At 46.5% G+C, this 25,346-nt stretch overlaps 1 protein-coding gene across 1 annotated transcript; it reads left to right on the top strand.

The window, feature by feature from the left end:
* The first annotated feature begins 15,799 nt into the window (after nt 1–15,799).
* On the top strand, nt 15,800–18,754 carry LOC136515553 (uncharacterized). Its single transcript, XM_066509112.1, has 5 exons — nt 15,800–16,165; nt 16,235–16,453; nt 16,537–16,852; nt 16,938–17,257; nt 18,734–18,754. Exons 1-5 carry the CDS (start codon nt 15,893–15,895, stop codon nt 18,752–18,754), a joined length of 1,149 nt encoding a protein of 382 aa, XP_066365209.1. The 5' UTR covers nt 15,800–15,892.
* The last annotated feature ends 6,592 nt before the right edge of the window (nt 18,755–25,346 follow it).

The raw sequence follows: 25,346 nt of genomic DNA, 5'->3' as shown, positions 1-25,346 counted from the left end.
TACCTATTCCTTCAAAAGTTCCTTGGCAAGACACCTTATGAGTTGCTCAATGGGAAGAAGCCGAACGTCTCCTTCTTTAGGGTGTTTGGTTGCAAATGCTACATCTACAAAAAGAGGCAACACCTAGGGAAGTTCCAAAGACGTTGTGATATTGGTTTTCTTGTTGGTTACTCATCAAAGTCCAAAGCATATAGAGTATTTAATCATGCCACCGGCTTGGTTGAAGAAACATATGATATGGAATTTGATGAATCTAACGGCTCCCAAGGAGCACATGAGAATCTTGATGATGTAGGTGATGAACCATTGAGGGAGGCTATGAAGAATATTCTAGTGGGAGACATCAAGACAAAAGATGATGAAGATGATGTACAAGTCATTGATCAACCTTCTTCATCAAGTGTGCCACAAGATGGTGAAAAAGATGGGAGAGTAGAAAATGAAGATACTCATGTCTCCCATGAGCAAATGGTGGTACAAGCACAAGATGTTGATGTTCCACAACCTCCTCCTCAAGTGGCCAATAGAAGATATACACCTCTCCTACAAGATCATCCACAAGATCTCATCATAGGGAGTCCATCAAAGGGTGTAATGACTCGATCTCAAAAAACTTGCTTCATTTATTGCTCATCACTCTTTTGTCTCTTGCTATGAGTCTACCAAGACAGAAGAAGCTCTTAAAGATCTGGATTGGATCAATGCCATGCATGAAGAGTTGAACAACTTCACTCGCAATGAAGTTTAGACTCTTGAAGAGCGACCAAAAGGTGCAAGAGTCATTGGAACAAAGTGGGTGTTCCGCAATAAGCAAGATGATCAAGGTGTTGTTGTGAGGAACAAGGCAAGACTAGTTGCAAAGGGGTTCTCCCAAGTTGAAGGTTTGGATTTTGGAGAGACCTTTGCACCGGTTGCAAGATTAAAAGCCATCCGTATCCTACTTGCATATACATCACATCATGAAATGAAACTATATCAAATGGATGTGAAAAGTGCATTTTTAAATGGCTTTATTAATGAACTAGTCTTTGTTGATCAACCTCCCGGGTTTGAAGACCCTAGATATCCTAATCATGTTTATAGGTTGTCCAAGGCACTATATGGGCTTAAGCAAGCCCCAAGAGCTTGGTATGAGTGCCTTCGGGACTTCCTCATTGAGAAGGGCTTCACCATTGGGAAGGTCGACACCATACTATTCACCAAGAAGCTTGATGGGCATATCTTCATTTGTCAAGTATATGTTGATGATATCATCTTTGGATCATCAAATGAAGACTCATGTAAAGAATTTGGTGAATTGATGTCAAAGGAGTTTGAGATGTCAATGATTGGTGAGCTTACATTCTTTCTTGGTTTTCAAGTCAAGCAAATGAAAGAAGGCATCTTCATCTCTCAAGAGAAATACACAAAAGATCTTCTAAAGAGATTCAAGATGGATGAATGTAAGCCAATCAAGACACCAATGCCTACTAATGGACATCTCGACCTAGATGAGGGAGGTAACCAGTTGATCAAACTCTCTACCGTTGCATGATTGGTAGCTTGTTATATTTAACCACATCTAGGCCTGACATCATGTTTAGTGTGTGTATGTGTGCTAGATTTCAAGCTAATCCTAAGGAAACACATTTAATTGCCGTAAAAAGAATCCTTAGGTACCTTAAGCACACACCAAGCATTGGCCTTTGGTATCCCAAAGGAGCTATATTTGAATTAGTTGGCTATTCCGATTCGGATTATGCCGGTTGCAAAGTTGATAGAAAAGGCACATCCGGAGGGTGCCATTTGCTTGGTAGATCACTTGTGTCTTGGTCCTCCAAGAAACAAAATAGTGTGGCTTTGTCCACCGCCGAAGCGGAATACATTGCCGCGGGTGCTTGTTGCGCACAAATATTATACATGAAACAAACTTTGCTAGACTATGGTGTAGTTCTAGAAAAGGTACCTCTTTTGTGCGACAATGAAAGTGCGGTAAAACTTGCAAATAATCCGGTCCAACACTCTCGCACCAAGCACATAGATATCCGTCATCACTTTCTAAGAGATCTTGTGGCTAAAAATGATATTTCACTAGAAGGTGTAAGGACCGAGGATCAATTGGCGGATATCTTCACTAAACCGCTAGATGAGGCAACTTTTTGTAGATTGCGGAATGAACTCAATGTGCTTGATTTTAGCAACTTCACTAAAAATTGAGGTTGTGTTGTCCCTTGCATTGCATTGTAATATACAACATGTTTAACACTTTATAATGCATATAGGGCTTGTCTAACATGGTTAAGATAACCACCGAAAAGCATGTGAAAAAGCTTAACCTTGGATCAAACTTGACAAGCAACTAGATTTACTTACAAGTACTGCATATGCATGAATGTTGTTTTGTCGTTTTGTTCCATTTGCCCTCTTATTGCCTATTTTCTTAAAAAGAATTATAGCCTAAGGCAAAATATTTTGAAAAAATATGAGGGTTTGAGAGAGGTCACTCACATCAGTCCCAATTGGTGTTTATTTGAGTCTTATTCAGTTGGGACTTGATTGGGAACAGGCAGCACGGAGGAACATTGAAGATTTGTTGGAAAAGGGTGACCGGACTCTGAAGTCCAGCGTCTGGTCAGTTCACAGGAGGTGAACTCGCTGCGAAGGAGTGACCAGACTCTATCTTTCAGCGTCCGGTCAGAAGATGTCTCAGCGTCCGGTCGTGTGAAGAAGATGAAGGCTAAGTTGACCGAACTCTGGCTACGTCCGGTCGGTGTCCACCGGACGCGCCCGGTCGCGATTCTAGAGAAATTGGACCTCTCTAGAATCGACCGGACACTGGGTGGAAGCATTCGGTCGCTACCACCAGAGCGTCCAGTCAGTAGATTTCGTGCGACATCAGGTTTCTTATCTCCGTTTCCTTTTCTAACTTGGGGGCCACCCTATTTAATCTAATTGCCGGCGTTTTGACCTAATTCATCCTTGCCCGCGCCGACATCAATGCCGCAAGCCCCAAATCGCCGTCGCGCTGCATCCAGATGCCGGATTCACCACCGCACCTCAGTGCCTTCATCTGTAGCCACGCAGCCACCATGTCCCAGCCATCCGCACCCACACCTAGCTCCCCACGCCGCCGCAAGCTCCGCATCAGCACCACCGGTCAAGCCAAGCTCACCGAGATCCAGTCCAGCACCACCGTGCTTCCACACGGTCGAGCTCATCCTCTGCGCCAGCACTGCTGTTCCAGCGCTGATAAGGCCCTGCCGTCGTGCCCTAGCAATCCATATCGCAATCTTGCCGCGACCCAGCTATTCATCACCGCATTGATCTCTATTGCATTTAGGGCCTCGATTCTCTGCTCTACCTAACCCTAGATTCGGTGGTTCCCCATGAGTCACTTCTCTTCTTTTCGGATCGCCGGTTCGTCAGGTAGCATGCCCGCGTTTCAATTTCGTATCCAAATTGCTTGCTTCCTAGGGTTTCGCATCTATTAGGTACATTGTATTTACTGTATATCTATATATTCCATCGTGCAGCGAGTCAGTGCCGTTGAGATCGTGTGGCAGTTGTCAGTCAACTCAGAGCCAAGCTCACAAGTACGGATCGAGGCCAAGCCTCAAAAGTGTCAGTGGATAGTTGATCTTGTCAGCGGCAGTGGTTCTAGTTAGATCAGATGTCTTACACCAAGTATGTTGGTGGTGGTCCAGGAGATGATGATCGGAGGCCTTCGCCTCGCCTACCTACATATCCTAAAGGCAAGGCGATGAAGAAGGTTGCATCAAAGAAGCGCAAGTACCCTGATGCAGAGACAGCCAGAGCAGCTATAGTTGCTGAGGCCACAGAGCGTGCCAAGAGAGGAGGTGCCCGCAGTGGAGTTGTCATTGCAGATCAGCCGCTTTCACCGAACGCAAGGGCTAGAATCGAGCTAGTTGAGCGCCTTCATGGTGGTGCACCTAGGACTTTCACGATTGCAGGAAGGCGTCATGCTATTGATGAGAGTCAGCCATATGGGGAGTCACAGTAGGTGCCACAGCAGACTCAGGAGCCTCAGCCAGCTCAGGAGACACAGGAGGGACAGCCGTCACAATAGTCTCAGGAGGGTGAGTAGGTCCAACAGGCCGAGGAGATAGAGCTGGCACCCCAGCCACAGTTACGTTGCTCTGGTCGTACCCGTGTTCTAGTTTCACCGAGGCCAGCCACTAAGCGTAGGGGTTCTCGTCCACTGCCTCGACCACAGGGTCCGTCTCTAGTGACCCATCTTGACCTAAGGGCCACCATGGCCAAGCAGGTGCAACAGCTGAGGTTCATGGACTTTGAGGTGTGGTTTCCGCCCATGAGGGATGAGAGAGCATCAGAGGGATTCTATACACCCCTGCAGGAGGACTTGTATAATGCATATCTGAACAGTGGAGCAGTTTTCAGATCTCAGCGGGTATGTAGCATTGAGGCTATAGTCACAGCAGCTGGAGAGCATATTCACCCCTACCTTGCATATCTGCCGGGGCTGATAGATTTGATTGGACGGACATGAGTATATGTTCTATCTTGGGTTCATCAGTTCTATGCTTCTCTCTATATTGACCCGCACCATAGATATATTCACTTTGCATTCAGAGGCAGAGACTACCGATTGACGAGTCAGAGGGTTAGGGAGATACTGAGGCTATAGGAGCAGCCCGTCAAGTTACATGAGGTCTGTTATGGACAGACAGAGCCTCCTAGGCGTCCTCATGGTGGCAATGTGCCCCCTACGGACTTGGTTCGCCACTGCTTCAAGGAGCCTTTTGGCGAGGGCTCACGCAAGAACCCCAGTGACCTTACTCTGACTGCTCGAGTACTAGAGGCTATTATGAGGAGGACACTACTTCCTAGGATGGGATACAGAGAGGGCTTGACTCGTATCCAGCTATAGCTCCTCAACGCCCTGATGCAGCAGATAGTGTTTGATGTTTGGGATCTTTTTCTGTCTAAGATGGAGGACATGATAGCTGAGGGCTTCAAGGGTCACAGGCAGCTACCCTATGCTCACTGGATCACTTTTATTATCCTCAAGGCAGTGATAGTTAGGTCACCGGAGATGGTTGCAGAGTACAGAGGTGCCACCACCGAGTTTCCTGCTTATAACATGGCATAGAGGATCAGGCATAGCATGCTACAGGCACCCAGTCAGCCTCATCATCGTCCAGATATACCAGAGTCTGTAGCTCAGCAGGACAAGATTATCAGGGACATAGCAGCTACTAAGGAGGAGAAGCTTGAGGCTCAGCAGGAGAGGAGTGAGTCTAGTGACAGTTCGGATGATGACTACCTGCCTATTCCTCAGATGCCTCCACGAAGACAAGATGCAGAGGCCGATAGTTCTAGCTCAACTCCACCTACCCCATAGATAGATCCCGCTTTGCTAGCCATACTAGAGCGGATGAGACTGCTGCTACGTTCGCACAGTTCTAGACTCATTAGGACGAGTTTCAGAGGCAGCAGTAGGCCATCCAGCAGCAGCAGCAGCAGGCCATGCATCAGCAGCAGTTACTCATGCAGCAGTAGCTTTTTGGTTTCATGCAGCATGTAGTGACAGCCATTGGGGCTCCACCGCCACAGCCTTCGCCCTAGCTTGGTCAGCATGGTACCACTTCGATGACTCTAGCGATACAGCCCAGTGGGCTTCAGAGTCAGGGACAGCCACCAGAGTCGTTTGCTTCACTGACAGTACAGGTGTCCCAGTGGTTATCCTCGCCAGTGGTAGCCCCGCAGTTCACACCATTTCAGACGAGCTTCACACTAGATTAGTCATCCTCGTTATTTGTGCCTGACACGTCAGTCTCTAGGAGTCTTGGAGCATCTTTTAGCGAGTTGACAGGGATGCCTACACCTCCACATATGCATGCCCCAGGTCCTTCTACAACAGCTCCCATCGCCGTGACTACTCAGAGGCTTCCTTCTTCTGTTGCATCTTCAGATCCTACGACAGACATACCAGTAGCATCACAGACTGCACCAGCCCCAGCTCAGACCCAGACCGCTTCAGCGATGCTTCTAGCCACAGAGGGTCAGTCAGTATAGAGCTCAGGGTCAGATGATGATGGCGCCTAGTTCTAGCTTGCTCCTCGTACCTCAACACCCGGCTCGTCCATTGCAGCCCCGCCGACCGACCCTTAGGTTTTGGTGTTTGATGCCAAAGGGGGAGAGGGTTCGAGTATGTAGACTCAGGGGGAGTGACTTTAGGGGGAGCCTAGTTAGCTATTAGTCTATTATATACATTTGGAGTTTTATTTATGTGATACACTATTACTATTATGCATTCATGTGTTTACCTTCATGCATTAAACTATATCTATGTGATAGTGATATATGACATGTGTGCTCTCTACTTTGAATTCCTTTATATGTCATATCACTTGTGTTATGCTCATTTGCTTTTGCTTTCACGTTTTACTCTGATGCAAATGAGCTTCACCACTTGTACTCATGCTTATTTCATATCTTTTGAGTACATCGTGTTGGCTTGGGTCATATAAGCTTGCCTAACTCTCTTGTTCTTATTGACAAAAGCTTATATGATCCAAGCATGATAAAAACCTCACTCTTTCACATACTCGAGGTGGTATTGTCATCAATCACCAAAAAGGGGGAGATTGAAAGCATCTAGGCCCCTAGTTGGGTTTCGGTGATTAATGACAATACAAGATTACTATGACTAACGTATGTTTTGTAGAGGCAATTAAGTTAGGTCATGGTAATGAAGATCAATTGGGCAATCAAGATGGTCATGCCTCTACGATGGAAATCGTTTTTGTTTTCAAAGGATGGACGACAAGGTTAAGGATGACTAGTTCTAAGTGTCGATTGGAGTTGGAGAGACACTTAGAGTAGTTTAGGACTTTGTTTTTCCTTTGGCCATACTATTAAGGGGGGTATGGACGGGTAGCTTGACCTAGATGAGTCTAGTGAGTTAGGTGTGGTGCACACTTGTCAAAACTAGCACTAGGTAGCTTCACAACAGCCCTATGATCCTATGGAGCAAACTTCATTCACATATGATCGAGAGTTGGAAGTGAATGGAGGGTCAAATGCTGACCAGACGCTGGCTCTGGTTGGACCGGACGTTGGCTGCGGTCGGACCGGACGCTGGCTGCAGGGTCCGGTCAGTTCATTTGACCAAGGAGATTGCGTCTGGCGCGACCGGACGTTGAGTGGTCAAGTGATCGGACAGTGAGATCCAGCGTCCGGTCGACTCCAGTAAGGTTGCAGAAGAGAAAATCTACGACCGGACACGTCCGGCCAGTACTGACCGGACCCTAGGGGCTCAGCGTCCGGTCGAGTACAGTAAGGTTCTAGTGAGGGTTAAATGCGACCGGACGCGTCTGGTCAGTGATGATCGGACGCTGCTAGTGTCCGGTCAACACTTAAATCACTGGTGTGCGGATTAAACTGACCGGAGCATCCGATCAACATGACCGGAGCGTCCGGTCATCCCGCAGAGGCACATAACGGTTCATTTTTTAGCCCATGTTATAAATAGAAGCTTCACTCGTGTGTTGAGTTACTTTTGCTCATTCCAACAGCTGAGAAACACGTTTGTGAGTGCCAAGAAGAGCAAGGTCCTAGTGAGGTGATTAAGATTTGAGAATCCAAGAGAGTAGCCTCATTAGTGAATCAAGAGTAGCAAAGTGTGCATCCACCGTTCTCATTAGGCTTCGCGTGGTCAAGTGAGAGTTCATGCTTGTTATTCTTGGTGATCGCCATCACCTAGACGGCTTGGTGGTGATTGGGAGCTTGGTGATCACCCGGCGGAGCTTATGGGTGACCCAACTCAAGTTGTGAGCGGTTGTGGGTGATTCACCGCGACGGAGTGTCGAAGAATCAACTCGTAGAGAGCACTTGATCCTTGCGCAGATCAAGGGGGAGCTACACCCTTGCGCGGGTGCTCCAACGAGGACTAGTGGGGAGTGGCGACTCTCCGATACCTCGACAAAACATCGCCGCGTTCCTCTCTCTCTATTTACTTTGAGCATTTACCTTGAACATTTACTTTGAGCAATTCAATACTTGTTTTTACATTCATAAGATTGCCATGCTAGAGTAAGTTTGGAACATAGGTTGCAAGTTCTTTGTGCGTTAGATTAGTAGAAACACTTTTCTAGGCACAAGGGGTTAATTGGTCTAACCGTAGGATTTAATTATTGCAAGAAAATTTAGAATTAGCCCAATTCACCCCCCCCTCTTGGGCATCTTGATCCTTTCATGGTCATTGTCCCACTCACAATAACTTCTCACACTAAATCATTTCTTAAAACCGTAGTTGTTATAGAACTGAAATCCTCCTTCTTCATTAGCAAACATCTTCTTGACAAATTCATTGTACTCCAGCAAAGACTCAAGATATGACATTTCCTCCTGTATCCATCAATGACATTAAACAAATACAACAGCCAAATTATCAGAGAAAACCCTCGAATCCTGCCACTACCCCAGGTAGGACCTCACCAATACAACAGGATGGTGCCTAGCTATTTTTTATGGGGAGGCAGAGCAAGTTTTTTTGGGTGCAAGCCCGGATTTGAACCCTGTCTGGCTGATACCACTACTTGGTGACCAACCACAACAGAGAAATTTAACAATACATCAAACTTGAAATATACACAGTTTTCAGTTATTTACAGAGGTTTCTAGACTATTTAGACCAACATTGACATGTAAAAGGACCATCTGCAAATTTAGCAGAATCATCCTAGCAACGTCCATCCAGTAAAATCATTTTCACCATCATTTCCCTTCCTTAGAAAATCCCATTTGTCTAGCAGTCCACTACTGGAAGACAGCAAAGTAAATTGAAATTCAAAAAAAAATAGCAACTCGTTAGATAACTATTAACATAGATTTGTCGTGCTTAGAGATGTTGGACATTATCAACACAATGTGTTCATACAGAAAAGATGTCCATATATCAAGTCTAGTCAATGCTGACTAACAAATAATTGGTCTTGTTTGATGTAACTTTTCTATATGAAGTGGCAATCTAAGGCTCTAAGCATACACATCAGATATAATAGACACTTAACTTGTTAACACGTGTCTAACTAGCAGGGGAACATAACTTGTGTCATTGATTCCCATCAAAAGCAATATGTGATCCTACTCAAAATATATTAGAGAGAAGTATAACACATTTTAACTCAATGGAAGAGCTGCTATAGCAAGATAAAATGATCTGGTTGTCTATGATTAAATAACGAGAAAATGACATACACTAGAAATGACAGGATAAGAATCGATAAGAGTCAGTCCCATTCAATGAACAATAAATTCAAGTTTCAGACCAGAGTCTAATCTCCAAAACAAATTCATGTCAATGGGCAATGGCATGAACCATGAAGATGGGTTCGTGCGTGTCTGTCGAACCTTGGCCTTGGGGCAGCTCGCGTCAGGCGGACGCGCCGGGGAGGAGGGAGAGCGACGGCTGGCCGGCGGCGGCGGTGCCACGCGACGACAAGGGCGATGCGGTGAGGGCTGGTAAAATCTGATAGGGGGATGTCATCATTAACTATACAGAATCTTAGTGCAGCTCCAAGCAGATAAGACCTATATCTTCTTCATTAGCAAACATCCATGTTCGAAACACAGCTACTTATCAATCATCACTTTGACTCATGCTAAAAAATGTAGACTACAAAATAGGATGCGGCCTCAATGGTTTTTTATTAAAAAATTCTTACTCCCACAAAATTAGAACATTTGAGAAGAGACAACAACAACAAAAAGACATACGAAAGCCATGGCATGGGATCCTTAGTCTAATCCTGTGTACTATTTTAGTACCGCTGCATCAACGAATTCAATTTCTCATCAGTTGTTTACATTTAATCGTGGACAGTACATTAAAACTTACGAAATTAAACACCGTTCTAAATAAACAACTAAAGTGGTGGATAATAAACACTAAACATCCCACGCACAACAGCATGTTGTTCTCCTCCTCTAAACCGCTACGAACATACACTACTCACTCGTCAAAAAAATCTCAATTTGTGCTATGAATCTAAACAAAACATACGGAAGTGTGGAGCATGGATCGAGCGAAGGTCTAAGTCGAGTTATTAAAATTCGAAACGGTTGCCATAAATCTAAACAAACAGTAGGAAAGCGTAGATCACGGATCGAGTCAAGTCGAGTTATTAAAATTGAAAACGGAATTGAGGAGCACGACGTGGTATGTATGATACGGAAGCGAAGAGCAATACGTAGGCACGTACCAGATCCGGTGAGGACTCGACTCGGGAGAGAAGACGGAAGCCGGGACCGGGACGGAGTTCCTTCCCTTCCCTTGCTGCTGGCACCGAAAGATGTCGATGAAGACGAAGACGGTGGTAGGAGTCGGTGCTGCATGCCGGCGGACGGTGGGCACGCACGACGGCGATGAGGCGGAGTCGGTGCTGCAGGCCGGCAGACGGTGGGCGCACACGACGACGATGAGGCCGAGATGCAGATGCCGAGTTGTTGCGATGGGTGTCGCGGAGGACGAGATATTCTGTCGCCGCGATAGGGTTCGGGTGCGCGTGGGCAAGGGGTGCCGGGGGGAGGAGGGAGGAGCGACCGGTGGTGGCGAGGGCAGGCCGGTGGCAGCAGCGCTGCGCGAGGGCGAGGGTGAGGCAGCCGCGGCTAAGGCCGAGGGCAGGGAAGCCTCACGTCCACGGACTTGCTCGCGTCCTTCGGGTGCACGTGGGCGAGGGGTGCGGGTTCGGGTACGCGTGGGGGAGGGGTAGCGGGGGGGAGGGGGAGCCGCAATTACCATATTAACCTTTCACTCATAAAATTAATTAGTGTTAATTAATTATTTAGAAACTAAGAGGAACCAAGAAGTACCCCAACCACTGTAAAAGAGCTCCTTAAAAAAACGGTGGATGCTCCTGTTGTCAAAGATACAGACACTCATTAGAGTAATAAAGCTGCATTTATGGCTTTTCGGTTAAGATAGGATCAGCGGATTAGATGGATCTAATTGACGTGATGGCCTTTCTGGTTGGATGATGCATAGTCTTGTGAAGGTTAGTGTCTACCATAAAGGTGGCCATGTGATCACTTCACTATCCATGTCGTGGGCGATCGTGAGAGCTAGCTCGGTCTCGCATCCATCTCTCTCTCACACTGTCACACACGCGCGCGCGCGCGCGCACATACTCAGGAATGTAATCTTTTACAACACACACACACACTCAGGAATGTAATCTTTTCCTATCCATGGGAGCTGAACTGTGTCCTCCGAATCTGTTCGACCAAACTTCCGCATTCTGAGACAACCTATGGTCCAGTATCCGGAGGGCCGCAGATGAATGCGCTGCGTGCCCAATCTCGAACCGAACACACCAACTGTCGTACATGCAGCGGTACGCAATAATCTTTGCGACGACAGAGCATAATCATCACATCCCTGATCTCCGATCTCCAACGAACTCTTCAGTACTGAAATCCGATACGTACATGCACATACTTTTTCATTCAGAGAATGGGCCATGTACAGCACAATTCAGTAATGCTCTGCGCCTCTGCCCATACGGTTCCGAGCTATCTAGCTAGGTAGCCTACCACACGCTTCGTGCATCATGCACCTATTGAGCTCTTCGCGACTGCGCCTTAGTACACAGTTGCAACGCTGTCTGCCTAGGTTGGGCCTGACTGCCTAGCAAGTCTGGCGTGTTACATGTTGTGTTGGTACTTGGTAGCAACCATGCTCGAAGGAAAACACAGATGCGAAAATAAGCCACCTTTTTGTGGTTGGATTCGTGCTTGGAGCCACACCAGGCGTCTGAGTGAAAGATGGAGAGGTGATCTTTTGGGCTATATATAGCTTGCAAAGCCAGCAATCGAAGCAGAGTGGCAGATAGTACTTGCAGCCGAGCTCTATGGTCGAGCGCTAGCAATCAGATAGACTATCATGGTTGCTCGTTGCACCACTGCCGAAATAGTACATATACATACATACATACTACTCGCTCCATAAAAAAAATAACGTTATGGGATAGGTGCAGGTCAAGTATTCTCAACTTTGACTAGATTTGTAGAAAATACGTGTAACATTTATATCTTCAAATAAGTTTATTATGAAAGTATATTCAATGATCTATCTAATGATACTAGTTATGAATTATAAATATTAATATTCTTTTATATATAATTGGTTAAAGTAAAAAAAGTTGACTTTTCGGGAAGCGAGAATGACTTCTATTTTGAGAGAAAGAGATTAGACCCTGACTACGAATGATCATGGCCGTTCAGCTGGAGTTGCGTTGAAGCAAAGGTAATTTAGATTCTCTGTCAGTGCGTGCAAAAGTGCTAGGTGCAGCTGTTTGGCCGGGACCAAAGTACCAAACAGTGAAAAAGGTCAAAAGGGACCATCGGTTGGTGATGAACAGAAGAGCAGTATGGCAGGCCGATTCAGGGCAGCTAGCTATGCATGCAGCAAATTTCAGATAGGGGAGCCTGTGTCCTGAATCCCCAATCCTCTCACTGCACCTCTGCGTTGGTCTTGGTACCATACAAGCATACAAATACCAATACTCATTGTACAGGTACAACTATGTGGGTGTCACTATGTGTAAGTGAGTTGCCACTACGATATATATATATATATATATATATATATATATATATATATTACTTTGGTTGTTGGTACCAAACTTGTGTGCAGTACTAGATAGCTCTCAGCCTGTTCGTTTAGTCGTATTTGTTTTATAAGCCATGACTTATTAGCCAACGAACAATATTTTTCTCTCACATCAAACCAGCCAACAGTACTTTCAGTCATGGCTTATAAGCCAAACCAGCCCAAACGAACAGGGTATCTGCTGATACATCCAAAACTCAAGTCCTCTTTGTGAACTCGTGGTTGTGGAGTGAATCGCTCACAAGCGGTATAGCCTTTATTTTTATATATGCAAGTCAAATTTCGCCAAGCACAAATGTAATTCCATTAGGTTTGACCTAAGTCAACTTTTATTTAACTTTAATTTGATCATCAACATCTCAAATTTGTATAGCTTTCAAAAAAAATTTATATGTTACTAGTCTATATCGATTTTTATATGTTACTAACGGTTATTAAAGTCAAAAGTTTGACTTAAGACGATTGAGATGGACTTTTTTTAGACAGAAAAGGCAGGAGCTCTGTCGCTCAATTAAGTATAAAAAAGAGTGTTTTATGTACACATGTCACTCATTAGGCTAATCACATCGGTCCTAGGACCAAAGTAGATGCACCCATCTCACAGGGTGGCATTATATTTCTGGTCGGAGTAAGTTAGAACTTTCTACTTACAAGAAAATGAAAATGAGAAAAAAAATTACAGTGTTCCTGGAGACCGAAGATAGTGATGACGGGTGAGGAGCTTTGGAGAATATCCAAAAGAAATCGGGATTTTGCGGAGGTAGACAGACAGTGTTAGAGCCCTTCGGTAAACGTCAATGTTTGTTCGTAGCACATAATTGAAACGGCATACGAAATGCCACTGTGTTACTCTTGACGGTAAAAGTATGTAACTCAAATAGTGTAATAGAAATTGTTCATTTAGATTCAAGTACTCCCCTCATCCCACAATAGAAGTCGTTATGGGATGCGTGCAGATCAAACTTTCTCAACTTTGATTAGATTTATAGAAAATACGTGTAACATTTATGGCCCCGTTCGGCTTACCCCATATTTGGATTATTCGGCTTATTTTTTCAGCCGTAACAGTGTTTTTCTCTCACAACAATTCAGCCAGAACAGTGTTTTTCAGCCAGTTTCAGCCAAGTTTCAGACCAGCGAACGGGGCCTATATCTCCAAATAAGTTTATTATGAAAGTATATTCAACAATCTATCTAATGATACTAATTATGTATTATAAATATTAATATTTTTATATATATAGTTGGTCAAAATTAAAAAAAGCTGAATTCTCGATAAGCGAGAACGACTTCTATTTTGAGATAGAGGGAGTACTCGACTGGGTACGGGTGCCAGTATTTTCTAAATTCATTCTAGAATATATCAGCGTTATAGGCCACATGCTATGATGATGACTTTGACATCTTTGAGATTTGCCAGCTTAGTCATTCGAAAGTGCTTATAGGGATAGAATTTGCGTGCACGAAGTATGTTTGTGAGTTTCTGCATGTACCGTGTAATTTGTGAAAAAAAAAGGCACAAACTTGTTTAAATTGAGCTGGGGTTGGCCCTGCCATATCGCTAGCGCAGCGGAGCTCTTGTTATTGGCGAATAATTTTGCCACCATCGAGTGAGCTAGAAAGTGAGGGAGTACTACACTACTACGATAATAATGACAATTTGCTAGAGGCTACCGATAGACATGCTTACCACAAAGTGAGTGCTCTGACTAGCTAATTTGTTCGGTACAAGATCTGATGTGCATGCATGAGCTGGAATTGAGTTAATATTTTGATTATCGGTGTTTACCATGGCGTACTGGAGTTAATTAGTGTTAATAAATGTGTGCGTATATGCATGCTCCTATATGCATGCTGGGATGTACATGTAGTGTGCGTACGTGTGTTTGTTAGACACACAGATGACAGATCTAAAAGTATCCAACACGCAATTTTAATGGGACGTGTCATGATGGATTCGGCAAATGGATTCAGCGTCAGCTTACACGCAGGATGCGTATGGGAGCAAGCAAGCAAGACAGGCAGGCACGCCACCGCACACGGGAGAGAGCGCTGCCGGGTGCAGGGTTATTTATCGGGTTCGCCTCGGCAACGTGCGTGACAAGGGGGACCAGAGCATCGGCAGGGAAGTCGTACCGCTACGTGCATGCCTCACTGTCCAGTGCAGTGCCAGGGAAGTCCCTGGACAGGTTGCTCCTTGCACGTACGTACGGCGGACCGCCAGCCTGCCTGTCGCTACGCGCATGACTGAATTTTTTACTTTTTGGCCCTTTTTTTTGAAAGTTTCTCTCAAATAGACCCCTGGCGGAAAGAATTCCAGAAATGGACCCTTGGCTCGGCGCCAGAGTGAGTGGCGCCCCCACACTGACTGGCGCCGAGCTCCTGGCCACGGGCAAACGGCGTGCAAGGGGCTCGGCGCCAGAGCGGATGGCGCCGAGCTCGGCGCCGTAGATCTTGGCGCCGAGCTCGGCGCCACTCACTCTGGCGCCGAGCTACCTGCATTTAACCCCCGCCCAGCCTTCTTCCCTGAGCGTTCTTCCTCTTCTTTCTCCTCGGTTTTTTTTCTCGCCACTTCATCCTACCTCACGAATCGACATATTGGACCTTGAAAACCTTGATTTGATCCGTAGATCTTCGAGAGCAAGGTATCCTTGCTCCCCTCCTTGTTTTTTTCGCATCGATTCGGTATATATTAGTCGGATTTTTGAACCTAAGAATCGTCATCACTTAGGGTTTCAGTGTATCCCTCAATATATGTATTATACAACTTTAGGTTCATTTCAAGGGTTGAAAAATGCTAGCAAACCAAGCCGAATGTAGTTATGTTATGGGTTTTATTGTTGTGGATGAAATGAGAAACCCTAGGTTTAGGGTATAATGTTAACTGCTTTTGGTTCTTATAACGAAATTGATTGTATTGTAGTTATGGTTCTCATTGATATTTTGTTTGCTAAATTACATCCTATTTGTTAGATGCAAGAAATGTTTCGGGAGGAGTTTTGGCGAAAACGGGGTCGTCCTCGCGAATTATACCCCGACGCGTCTAGCAAAGATGCCCCTGTTCCCCCTGACCTTCCTATCCCTAACTGTGATTGTGGTTTCCCGCCCCATGTTTTTCAATCGAAACATCCGGACACAGCCGCGCGTTGCTTCTACACATGTAGTCGGTTTAATGTAAGAAATTATTTGTACTATCCTTTTTCTTTATTTGTTTAAGTATGGTACTAATATATTATTGGAATCTCGTTGTGTAGGACCATGAGAGGTGCTTTTTCTTTCAGTGGATCGATGGTGCAGAAAAGTTTGATCCTAGGTACCTGTTTTTCGACGATTGGTTTAGAGGGAGACATCCACGTGAGCATTTCAAGCGGTGGGTTCCACCCCCCCCCTAACCCTCCGGCAATGACGGCTAAGGAGAAGCACCTAGCCGCCGTTAGACGACTCGAGGAACCTCCTCTGTGCGATTGTGGAGATCGAGCTGTGATAAACCCTGAGAATACGTTGGAGTTTGTGTGTCCAAACAAGCATGAAGTAAGTGCAAAGTATATGTGTTAAAATCTTGAGCTATATGTGTTTATGTACTAATGTCTCATTATTTAGGTGTATTCAATGGCGAAGTGTCGTTTCAAGGAGTGGTTGTATGGTCCTAAGAACCAATGGCCGGAAGAACCGCGGAGGGTTAAGGAAAAGAAGAAAGAACGTGTAATCTACAAAGCACCTCCTGTCATGTGCGAATGTGGTGTAAAATCCAACTATGGCCTAGTCCCTTCGGAGCTTGGAATAGGTCATTATTGCGGCCATATGATTGAGTATGATGAGGTTTGTTATAATTCTGGTAAACATGAAATCGTATTTTGTTTGTTTTCCTAATACATATATGATATAATATTTGTTTTGAACAGAGCACTAGGAAATGCAGTTGGGAATGTTATGATGGTCAAGCTAAGTTCTTGGATGAACTGAAGAAGAGGCAACTAATTGCACGGAAGAGGGGATATGGACCTGACTACGTCAACCTATTCGTTAAACATCACAAAGAAAAGATGTGTGAGTTTGCTAGACAGCGCGGTATTTGTAACCCGATCGATGTTGGGCTTAACAAATGGGGATTGGAGAGGCGAACGACGTTAGAGGAGGAGAGGGCAAGGAATGAGGCAAGGGAGGAGACAAGAGTACAGATGCAGGTCTTGGACGAGCATGTTGCTACATTATGTGCCAGTGAGTACTTGAAAACCTTTTTTCGTTGCCTGGTTTTAAATGTAATATTATCGAGTTGCTAACTGATTGCATTTTATACATCAAGGGATTGGTTGCAGCGGAGAACATGCTGCAGAGGTGGCTCGTGCAAGATATGAGGAGAAGAAGTTAGATGCCCATAGATCACGAGCTGGTCGCACCGTTCAATCATCGATTGTGCTGTGTGATGATGGAGACGAGGATGAGGACGACACTGACAGACTGAGTGAGCTCATTGCTTTAGCAGAGGCGGGCATACAGGCGCAGGAGGCTGATGACGACACAGGCAGACTGAGCGAGCTCATCTCTCTAGCAGAGGCGGGCATTCATGCGCAGGAGGCTGACGACGACACTGGCAGACTGAGCGAGCTCATCGCCCTAGCAAAGGTAGGCTTACAGGCAGAGGAGGATGACGATGCGTTCTTCACTCAGGCCGCAGCGGCTGCAGACGAAGCGGAGGCCGCTTACTACAAGCGACAGGCAGGTGAGAGCAACGCAGTTGAGCCTAGCCGCAGCAACAGGGTTGTAGTAGAGGACTGGTACTCGGATGATAAGTTGCTTACTCAGTACGTTTCAGATTGAGGATTTGGAAGTGCATTTGCCCCTTTGTCTACTGTCGGCACTTAGTTATACTATTAATATGTTGTGTAATATGATATAGTATCTAACTTTTCATTATGTGGTTGTTTTCATTATCAATGGTCTTAATATTCCGCTTAATAATACAGACTTCTTTCTATTCGAACACGTGCTGCAAAAAACAGTTAACGACATACGATATTATAGAAATCAACACACGAAACACATTAAATGGCATGTGACTACAGGTACCGAACCTGGGTACATAGTGTTCTTTGACTAAACCTAACATGCCTTAGGTAATTAAACCATGCCTTCAATAATTAAACCTAACATGCCTTAGATAATTAAACCTGGGATTCTCCACAAGAAAAACATAAACTCATCCTAGTAGTGTGGCCACATAGCAAATTGTGTTGCACCTTCTCCATAGTAGCCTCCCGTTGTTGGTGGTGGTGGTGGCGGGGGTGATGGGGGAGACCCCTTTTTCTTGTGGTTAGGGCAGGTGCAATATGGATCATTGCAGAGTGCCTCCTGTGAATCGGCACCATTGTTGTTGTCGTCCTGTTCGTCGTCCTTGTAACCGCTGCTAACTTCCCTTTCTAGATCGAAGATACGGTCTTGTAGGTAGTAGATGTACTCCGCATGCGGATAAATAGGTCGAGGATCGACCCACCTACTGAACCCACAATTTTCTTCTGTCAAGGAAGACTACAAAAAGTATGTCGTGTAAGTGATATACAAGACAAACATAATGAAGAAACAAATAGTAAAAGAAATTACCCATGCTCGCGGGCATTTGTAGAAACGACGACCTCCATCTATTCCCTCGGTGAACATCTGCACTAGGCAGTCCTCACCATGCATGCATTTTGGCCACTCTTCTTTCCTTTCATCGTATCCTGTCAGTGGTGCCTCTTTGGTGAAATCACTTTTGCTCTCAACTAGGAACCTCTCATAAAGAGCTTCCTCAAAGAAATCGGGACCAAGAGGACCCTCCCACCCCCAGGTAGTTTTCTTCCCCTTTCCTCTCCCTCTGGACGACCCTCCAGACATTGGTACTACAACGAAAGCAAATGCTGAGGAGTGTTCTTCTTCCTTATTGTTTGTGTGAATGAGAGGGAGTGAGTGGTTATTTATAGGTCAAGAGGAGGAATGGAGGCCTGTCAATGTGCCATGTCAGCGATCCGTGTGCCGCTTTACCTCAGCCCTTGGATCAAACAGTCATAAGATGGATGGTGGAGATAGAGTTTAGTTGTGCTTCCTTGCATGTTGTCCTTGCAGCTGAGAGGTCTATATCAGTGATGTGATAATTCGATGATGTCCGTGTATCTGAAAAGTCTATATTTATTCTATGAAAATCATAGATTCTCTGAAATGCATAGATTCACAGTCTTGTATTAGATACAGTCTATATTTAGTATGATTAAAGATTCACGAAAAAAATTCGCAAGATACAGTCTTGTATTAGAAGCATCCACAGTTACAAACAGAGACATCAATATATATTCTAAACATTTACTCATCCAACAAGCATAATGCAACCACAACGAATATCACAACTAACATAATATGTCATGCAAAGTACAAATAGTCCACAATATTCATACGGTCCCGAATAAATAAAGATAAGTAAATACAATAGTTCATAGTAACATCTACCACATCCCTCACTGTCTCCTACTCTTGCCCCTACCCTTGTGACCCAGAGCGCTGGTGCCTAGAGTGTAAGGGTCACGGGGACGGCGTCGCCTAGTGCCTAGAGGCGGTGTAGGATAAGTCGATGGAGCGTCATGGAGCTGAGAGGGCCCAAGCTCATCGTGCCTCTTGTCCATGTCATCATCGTCCTCGGCCTCCTCGTCCTCCTCCTCGTCCCCTGTAGCTGCTTGACTAGAGGAACCCAAGGCTCCTCTTCCTGCGGAAGGATCGTACACGTCATGCGTCGTGTTTGTCCTGCAACCACAACGACCAGCCGCACGGCGTAGACGACGTGACAGCCTCTGTTGTACAAAACAATGTTAAGTGAAAGAATATAACGTATTAATGATTTGTTTGAAAGAATATTTGTAATCTTACATCTAGGAAGCCAAGTATGTAGTCATCATTGACTCTAGGCCGAACGCGCTCGATCTCTTCAACTGAGCTTCTCAGTGTATTGCCCTGCAACAATGTTTTCAATATTAAGACTTCTGAACACCTAATGTATTACAAAGGTTGTCGTGCATATCCTCCCATTCCTCAATGTAGGACTGGTGGTGCCTCTCCCAGTCAAAAATCTTCTTGTTCCTCTGACGATCCAACCTGCACGTATGTCATCGTTACATTAATCCACGTACGTGGCACCATATTATAATAAATGGACCATCATCATGACTCATTTGAAATATCAAAACACTTACTTATGTAAGTCAACGCCAGTTGAGAACATAGGCATAGGCCAAAGCTGTCTCACTCCAAATTGGCGTGCAACCCTATCTGGCAGGTGGTACTCGATAGCATAAAAGCAGATTAGAGGACACCTCATCCTATAGAAGTAGTTGTCGGCCCCACATACGGTGCTCAGCTGAAAAAGTAGTGCGTCCTGTCCACCATATGGCTCCCACTCTACCTGCATCATGTTCAAATAAGATGTTAGATGGTATACTCTACCTGAAAGGAGATGACATCCAGGCCAGCTCTTTGCAGGAATGGAGTGTACCTATCATCGTACCGAATGTCCAAGAACCCACTGTGGGTCCTAGAACGAAGGTGCGGAAGGTCCTACATCGAAGATAACATAGTAACATGTTACTTCACGAACACATGTACGAATAAAACTTATAGATTATTACCTGCCCCAGCGCAACGAGACGTCCTCTGTGGGTCTCCTCGTACGTCGGGTCGAGCAGGTGGAATTGCTCCATCCTACAAAAAAAGTGAATGAATTAGAATTGCAATGTACAATGAAACATGAACTTATAAATGTATACATAATTGACACAAATACAAGCATAAATTGAGACATGCATAATTAAATATATGATACGACAAAATATAAAATAATACTATAAACCAATAGTCCTACCTCACTAATCTGCCAATGGCAACTTCGTGAGTTGTGGCCAAGTCTACCGCACTTGCCGCACTCGTACTGCTCGGGATCAGTAACAAATGGAGTTCCTCTCCCATGCCTAGTTCTTCCGGGTATCTGATCCATAACCATCCTATGTCTCGTCCTCTGCCTTGATCCACGCTTGTTCCAACGGTAAGCTGGATCCGCAATGTACTTCGGCCCATCATAAGGAGGCCACTCTCCAGGGTCCCAGAAAGGCACGAAGCGAGGGCTCCATGTGTTCACAAGCGTGTTGACACTGAACTCGTGAGGTATCCTCCTCTCGATATTATAGTTGCGATGCCTTGCTGCTGCCACCAAATGCGAACATACAAAGTGGTATTGCCTTGGTTTACCACAAGTGCACTTGAAATCTTGGAGGACAACCACATGTATCCTCGACTCTCGGACCTCGCCATCGGACGTTGTACCGCCCCTATGCTCGACCTGATAAGTCCCTGTGGCGTGGTCAAAGCATGCAACCTCATGTGTGCCAGCCCTTTCTCTTGCCTTCTCTAGGTGTGCCTTTGGTTTCGGAGCCCATACCTCTCCATCACTACTCAACTGCAATGCATGGGCGTGTCTATCATTGAACCAGGCAACACGCTTATAGAAGGTGAATTGAACAATTGCATTCACGGGCATACCACGTATCCCCAATAGCAATTTATTGAATGACTCTGCCATGTTGCTGCATTGAAACTCGTACCTCCAGCCACCATCGTCATGAGCTCTCGTCCATTTCTCCAAATCCCTCATCAAACCCGTGAGCCATTGTCTACCATCTGCATTTGATGCGGTTCTGACCTGCTCCAACTTTTCTCTAAAGTACTTGTCCTCAAGCTGTCGAGCAGCCTCCTGCAACAGATCAAAGTTTTTCTTCACACTGTCCTTCCGTAGGAGATTCTCAACAAGGTGTCGAGTACACCAACGATGGTGCAAAGGTGCATACCCCTCTAACTGCTCTCGCACGGCATTAAGTATGCCCTGATGCCTATCAGATATGACGCCAACCTCCCTACCAGGGTCAACCACATGTATCCGGACTAGCCTCAAGAACCATCCCCAACTGTCATTGTTCTCCTTCTCAACCAAAGCAAATGCTAAAGGAACCAACTTGTTGTTCGCGTCACAGGATATGGCTATAAGAAGTGTGCCCTGGTATTTACCAATCAAGAACGTACCATCAATGGAGAAGACGGGACGACAATGCCTAAAGGCCTCGACACACTGAGGAAAGCACCAGAAGGCACGGAAAAATATCTGCCTCCCATCCTTCCATGCATTAGGTTTTGGGATGTACTCATAATGCATGCCTGGATTCACCGCTTTGATTGCATTGAAAAGAACTGGCAGCTGCTCATACCCATCCTCCCAGTCCCCATATATCATGTTCCACGCTCGCTGCTTAGCCCTCCATGCTTTACCATAAGTTATCACATATCCTCCATACAACGCCTCAACGGTCCTGATAATTGTTCTCACCTTCATGTTGGGTTCTCCCTGCAAAATTCCCATCAACCGCTTGGCAATTAGGGTAGATGTCAACTGCCGATGCCTCAGTGTCAGCTCATGGTCAGCACAATTGTGTGGCCCAACTACTTTTGTGATCTTCCATTTTCCGGTCACCTGTTGCTTCCTTGCACAAACCCTCCATGGACAGCGTTCCTTGTTACACACAACTGTGTAACGGCGCTCCACATATGAATACAATACCCTGTAAGGCCTCTTTCGTATCACTACAAAAGCCTGCAACCACCTCTTCAAAGCAGGGAGGTCATTGAACACCCTCCCCTCCTCAATTACCATGTTAGGACCGGCCTCAGGAGCTTCTAGGAGCTCATCATCACGTCCTTCTGCAAACGCCAGATCAGAATGAGCAAGATCACTAAACTCATGAACTCTAGGATCACGGCGGTCGGGAAAGATACGTCTCATCATCTCAACATCACTCTCCGTCAGCTCTCCAATAGGACGATCATCATCAGAATCAAGAGCCCTAGCCATCTCATGTGGCTCCGAATCATTCATAATTTCAACATTATTGGAGCCACGAAATCCATCTAAAAAGTGCACTTGCGCAGCAACATGGGGCACATCGATATTCTCAGGAATGTCTCCTGCAACGTCATTACAGAAATGAGGAAAGAATGAAAAAAATACCATGATTCTGATGAGCTCCCAAAAACCATGCGGTTAAGACACTTACTCGGATGATTCTGTGTCAAAGGGATCTCATAAGGAGGATCTGCCACGAAAACATGAGTATGACAACCATCTCCAAATAACGCATTGGGGGCAGATTGAGCATCAGGAACCGTAGGCGCAATCTGCACATGCAGGTAAGGTTCCGGAACGGGAGGGTCGATGTGTGCTGGATGATCCATTGCTGGGGTAAACCCATGAGGGATTGGATCAACTAACACCCGACGAACAACCACGTCCAAACATTGCAGCTGGCTCTTCATAGCCGATCTCACATAGTTGTCCCACTGATCCGCACAACCAATTGAGATCATTCGCCTGAAGATGTTCGGAGGACAACCTAGGTGCAGTACACCATCAACTGCAATGTCATCATCTCCAAAGCAATGCAGCTCCTCCCGAGCCCTTGCAACCATATCACTAAATGAAGGCCTATCATTGAATAGCACAGGCACGCTTTGCATGTCAACAAACTCAACATATCCATAACGATCGCTTTCAACCGTGCCTCCATGATATATGGTCACTAGGTTGTCCATCTATTTAAAAAACGTAACGAAACACATGTCCTTTAGTCCAAATTATACGATAGATAGTACCTAACAAGTACTTTCTAACTACAAACTAAGTAATCATGATCATAACTACGTATATATTTATAGTGTACTCACTAAATAGCAAGATCATATGTAGTTAACTACAAATATAACTACATATCTAAGTAGCTATCTAATATAACTACATATCTAAGTAGCTATCTAACTATATCTATTTATCAATGTATCTATGTTTCTATCTATCTACATATATATATATATATATATAACTAAATCAACTAACAAAGTCATCACAATATAACTAGTCAATAACATACACCAACTAAATAGGTACATTGCATATTCATATTTTATACCTTTCCGGGTCGACGGACGATGGGCGTAGGTCTAGGCGAATATCCAGGACTGCGGTGGCGTGGCCAACGACAGAGGTGGCGCGCGGCGGTCGCGGGGTGGCCGGCGCTCCGCGCTGCGAGACCGGCTCGACGGCCGCGGGAGGCGGGGCGAGGCGAGGACAGCGGTGGACGTCGGGAAGGCGGGGCGAGGCCGAGGCCGGCGGTGGAGACAAAGGCTACGACGACGGTGGAGGGCGTGGCGGCTCGGCGCTGCAGCCAACCCGGCCACAGCGCGAGGGCACGGCGGCGCGGTGCGGGCTCGGGCGAGGGAGCGGAGGCAGCGCGCGGGCTCGGCCGCCGAGAAGCAGCAGCGGCTCGGACGGGCCCGGCGCGGCGCGGGCTCGGGCGAGGAGCGGAGGCAGTCGGCCGGCTCTGCTCCGGAGCATCAGCTTCTCGGACTGCCTGGCGCGCGGGCTTCCGGCGCAGCGGGCCGGGCGGGTGAGTGCGCGTGCGGTCTCGGCACGCGGCGCGGGCGGGCGCGCTCGCGGGCAGGCGCGCGCAGGCGCGGGGGGCGGTCTGGCCGCTGCGGGCGCGCGACACGGCGAGGCGTCGTCGGCGGCGGCGCGCTGCGCTCGGCGTCTTCGGTGCCGCGGCGTGGCGCTCGCTCGCAGCGTCGGGCGCGCGTGCTGGTCGGGCTGTGCGTGGGCGTTGCTGCGGCGGCGGGGGCTTGGCTAGGGCAAGTAGAGGAGGAAGAAGGCCGGCCGGCCGGGTAGATATTTAGGCCGAGCTCGGCGCCAGAGTGAGTGGCGCCGAGCTCGGCGCCAAGATCTACGGCGCCGAGCTCGGCGCCATCCTCTCTGGCGCCGAGCCCCTTGCAGGCCGTTTGCCCGTGGCCAGGCGCTCGGCGCCAGTCTCACTCTGGCGCCGAGCCAAGGATCCATTTCTAGAATTCTTTCCGCCAGGGATCTATTTGAGAGAATCTTTCGAAAAAAAGGGCCAAAAAGTAAAAAATTCGGCGCGCATAACAACCCTGGGCTCTGTTTACGTACTAGTACCTGTGTTTCCAATCAATGTATTTATAAAAATAAAATAGCGCGAGAATAAGCTCACGGTCACGGCAGTTGCATTGCACAGACGTTTTCCGCATCAATCAAACTAGTGGCGTGCAGTAATTCGAAGGGAAGGATACTGGGTACTACGTACGGTCTCTTCTGTGTGCTCACCTACCTGGGTTTATGGCCCTGCACTACTCCAGATCTGTTCGATCGCGTATCGGGGGTTCGGGACCGCACGGCGCCACGCCACCAAAGCCTAGCTGGTACACGTTGACGGCAAAAATTCGGAATCGACTCCGTCCAGTCCTCTCTGCCTTGTGTTCTGCTGTCGCTTGGCTTAGCCGAGACTGCTGAACTGTACTATACGTCGGTCCTTCGTCTTCATGCTCGGCGCGCCTTTTGGCCGTTTTTCCGTGGAGCCTGCATGCTGTTGCATCTCAATTTGGGTCCTGAATCGAGACGTACGTGTGTGTTGCCGTTGCCGTTGCCCTTGCCCCGTCTCGTCTCTGGCTCTGGCTGCCACACCACACCCATGATGGCATATGCTCCCCCTCCTTTTCCTACTCCGAGTACTCCTGGATCGACCAATGGGGCTCGTTTGATTCCAGTGCACGTCCAGATCCATGAATGGAACGCGACCAGAGCATCGATCGA

The sequence above is a fragment of the Miscanthus floridulus genome, chromosome 17 (genome assembly GCF_019320115.1).
Source record: "Miscanthus floridulus cultivar M001 chromosome 17, ASM1932011v1, whole genome shotgun sequence".
Classification (NCBI taxonomy): Eukaryota; Viridiplantae; Streptophyta; class Magnoliopsida; order Poales; family Poaceae; genus Miscanthus; species Miscanthus floridulus.
This window is presented reverse-complemented; position numbering and strand designations above follow the sequence as displayed.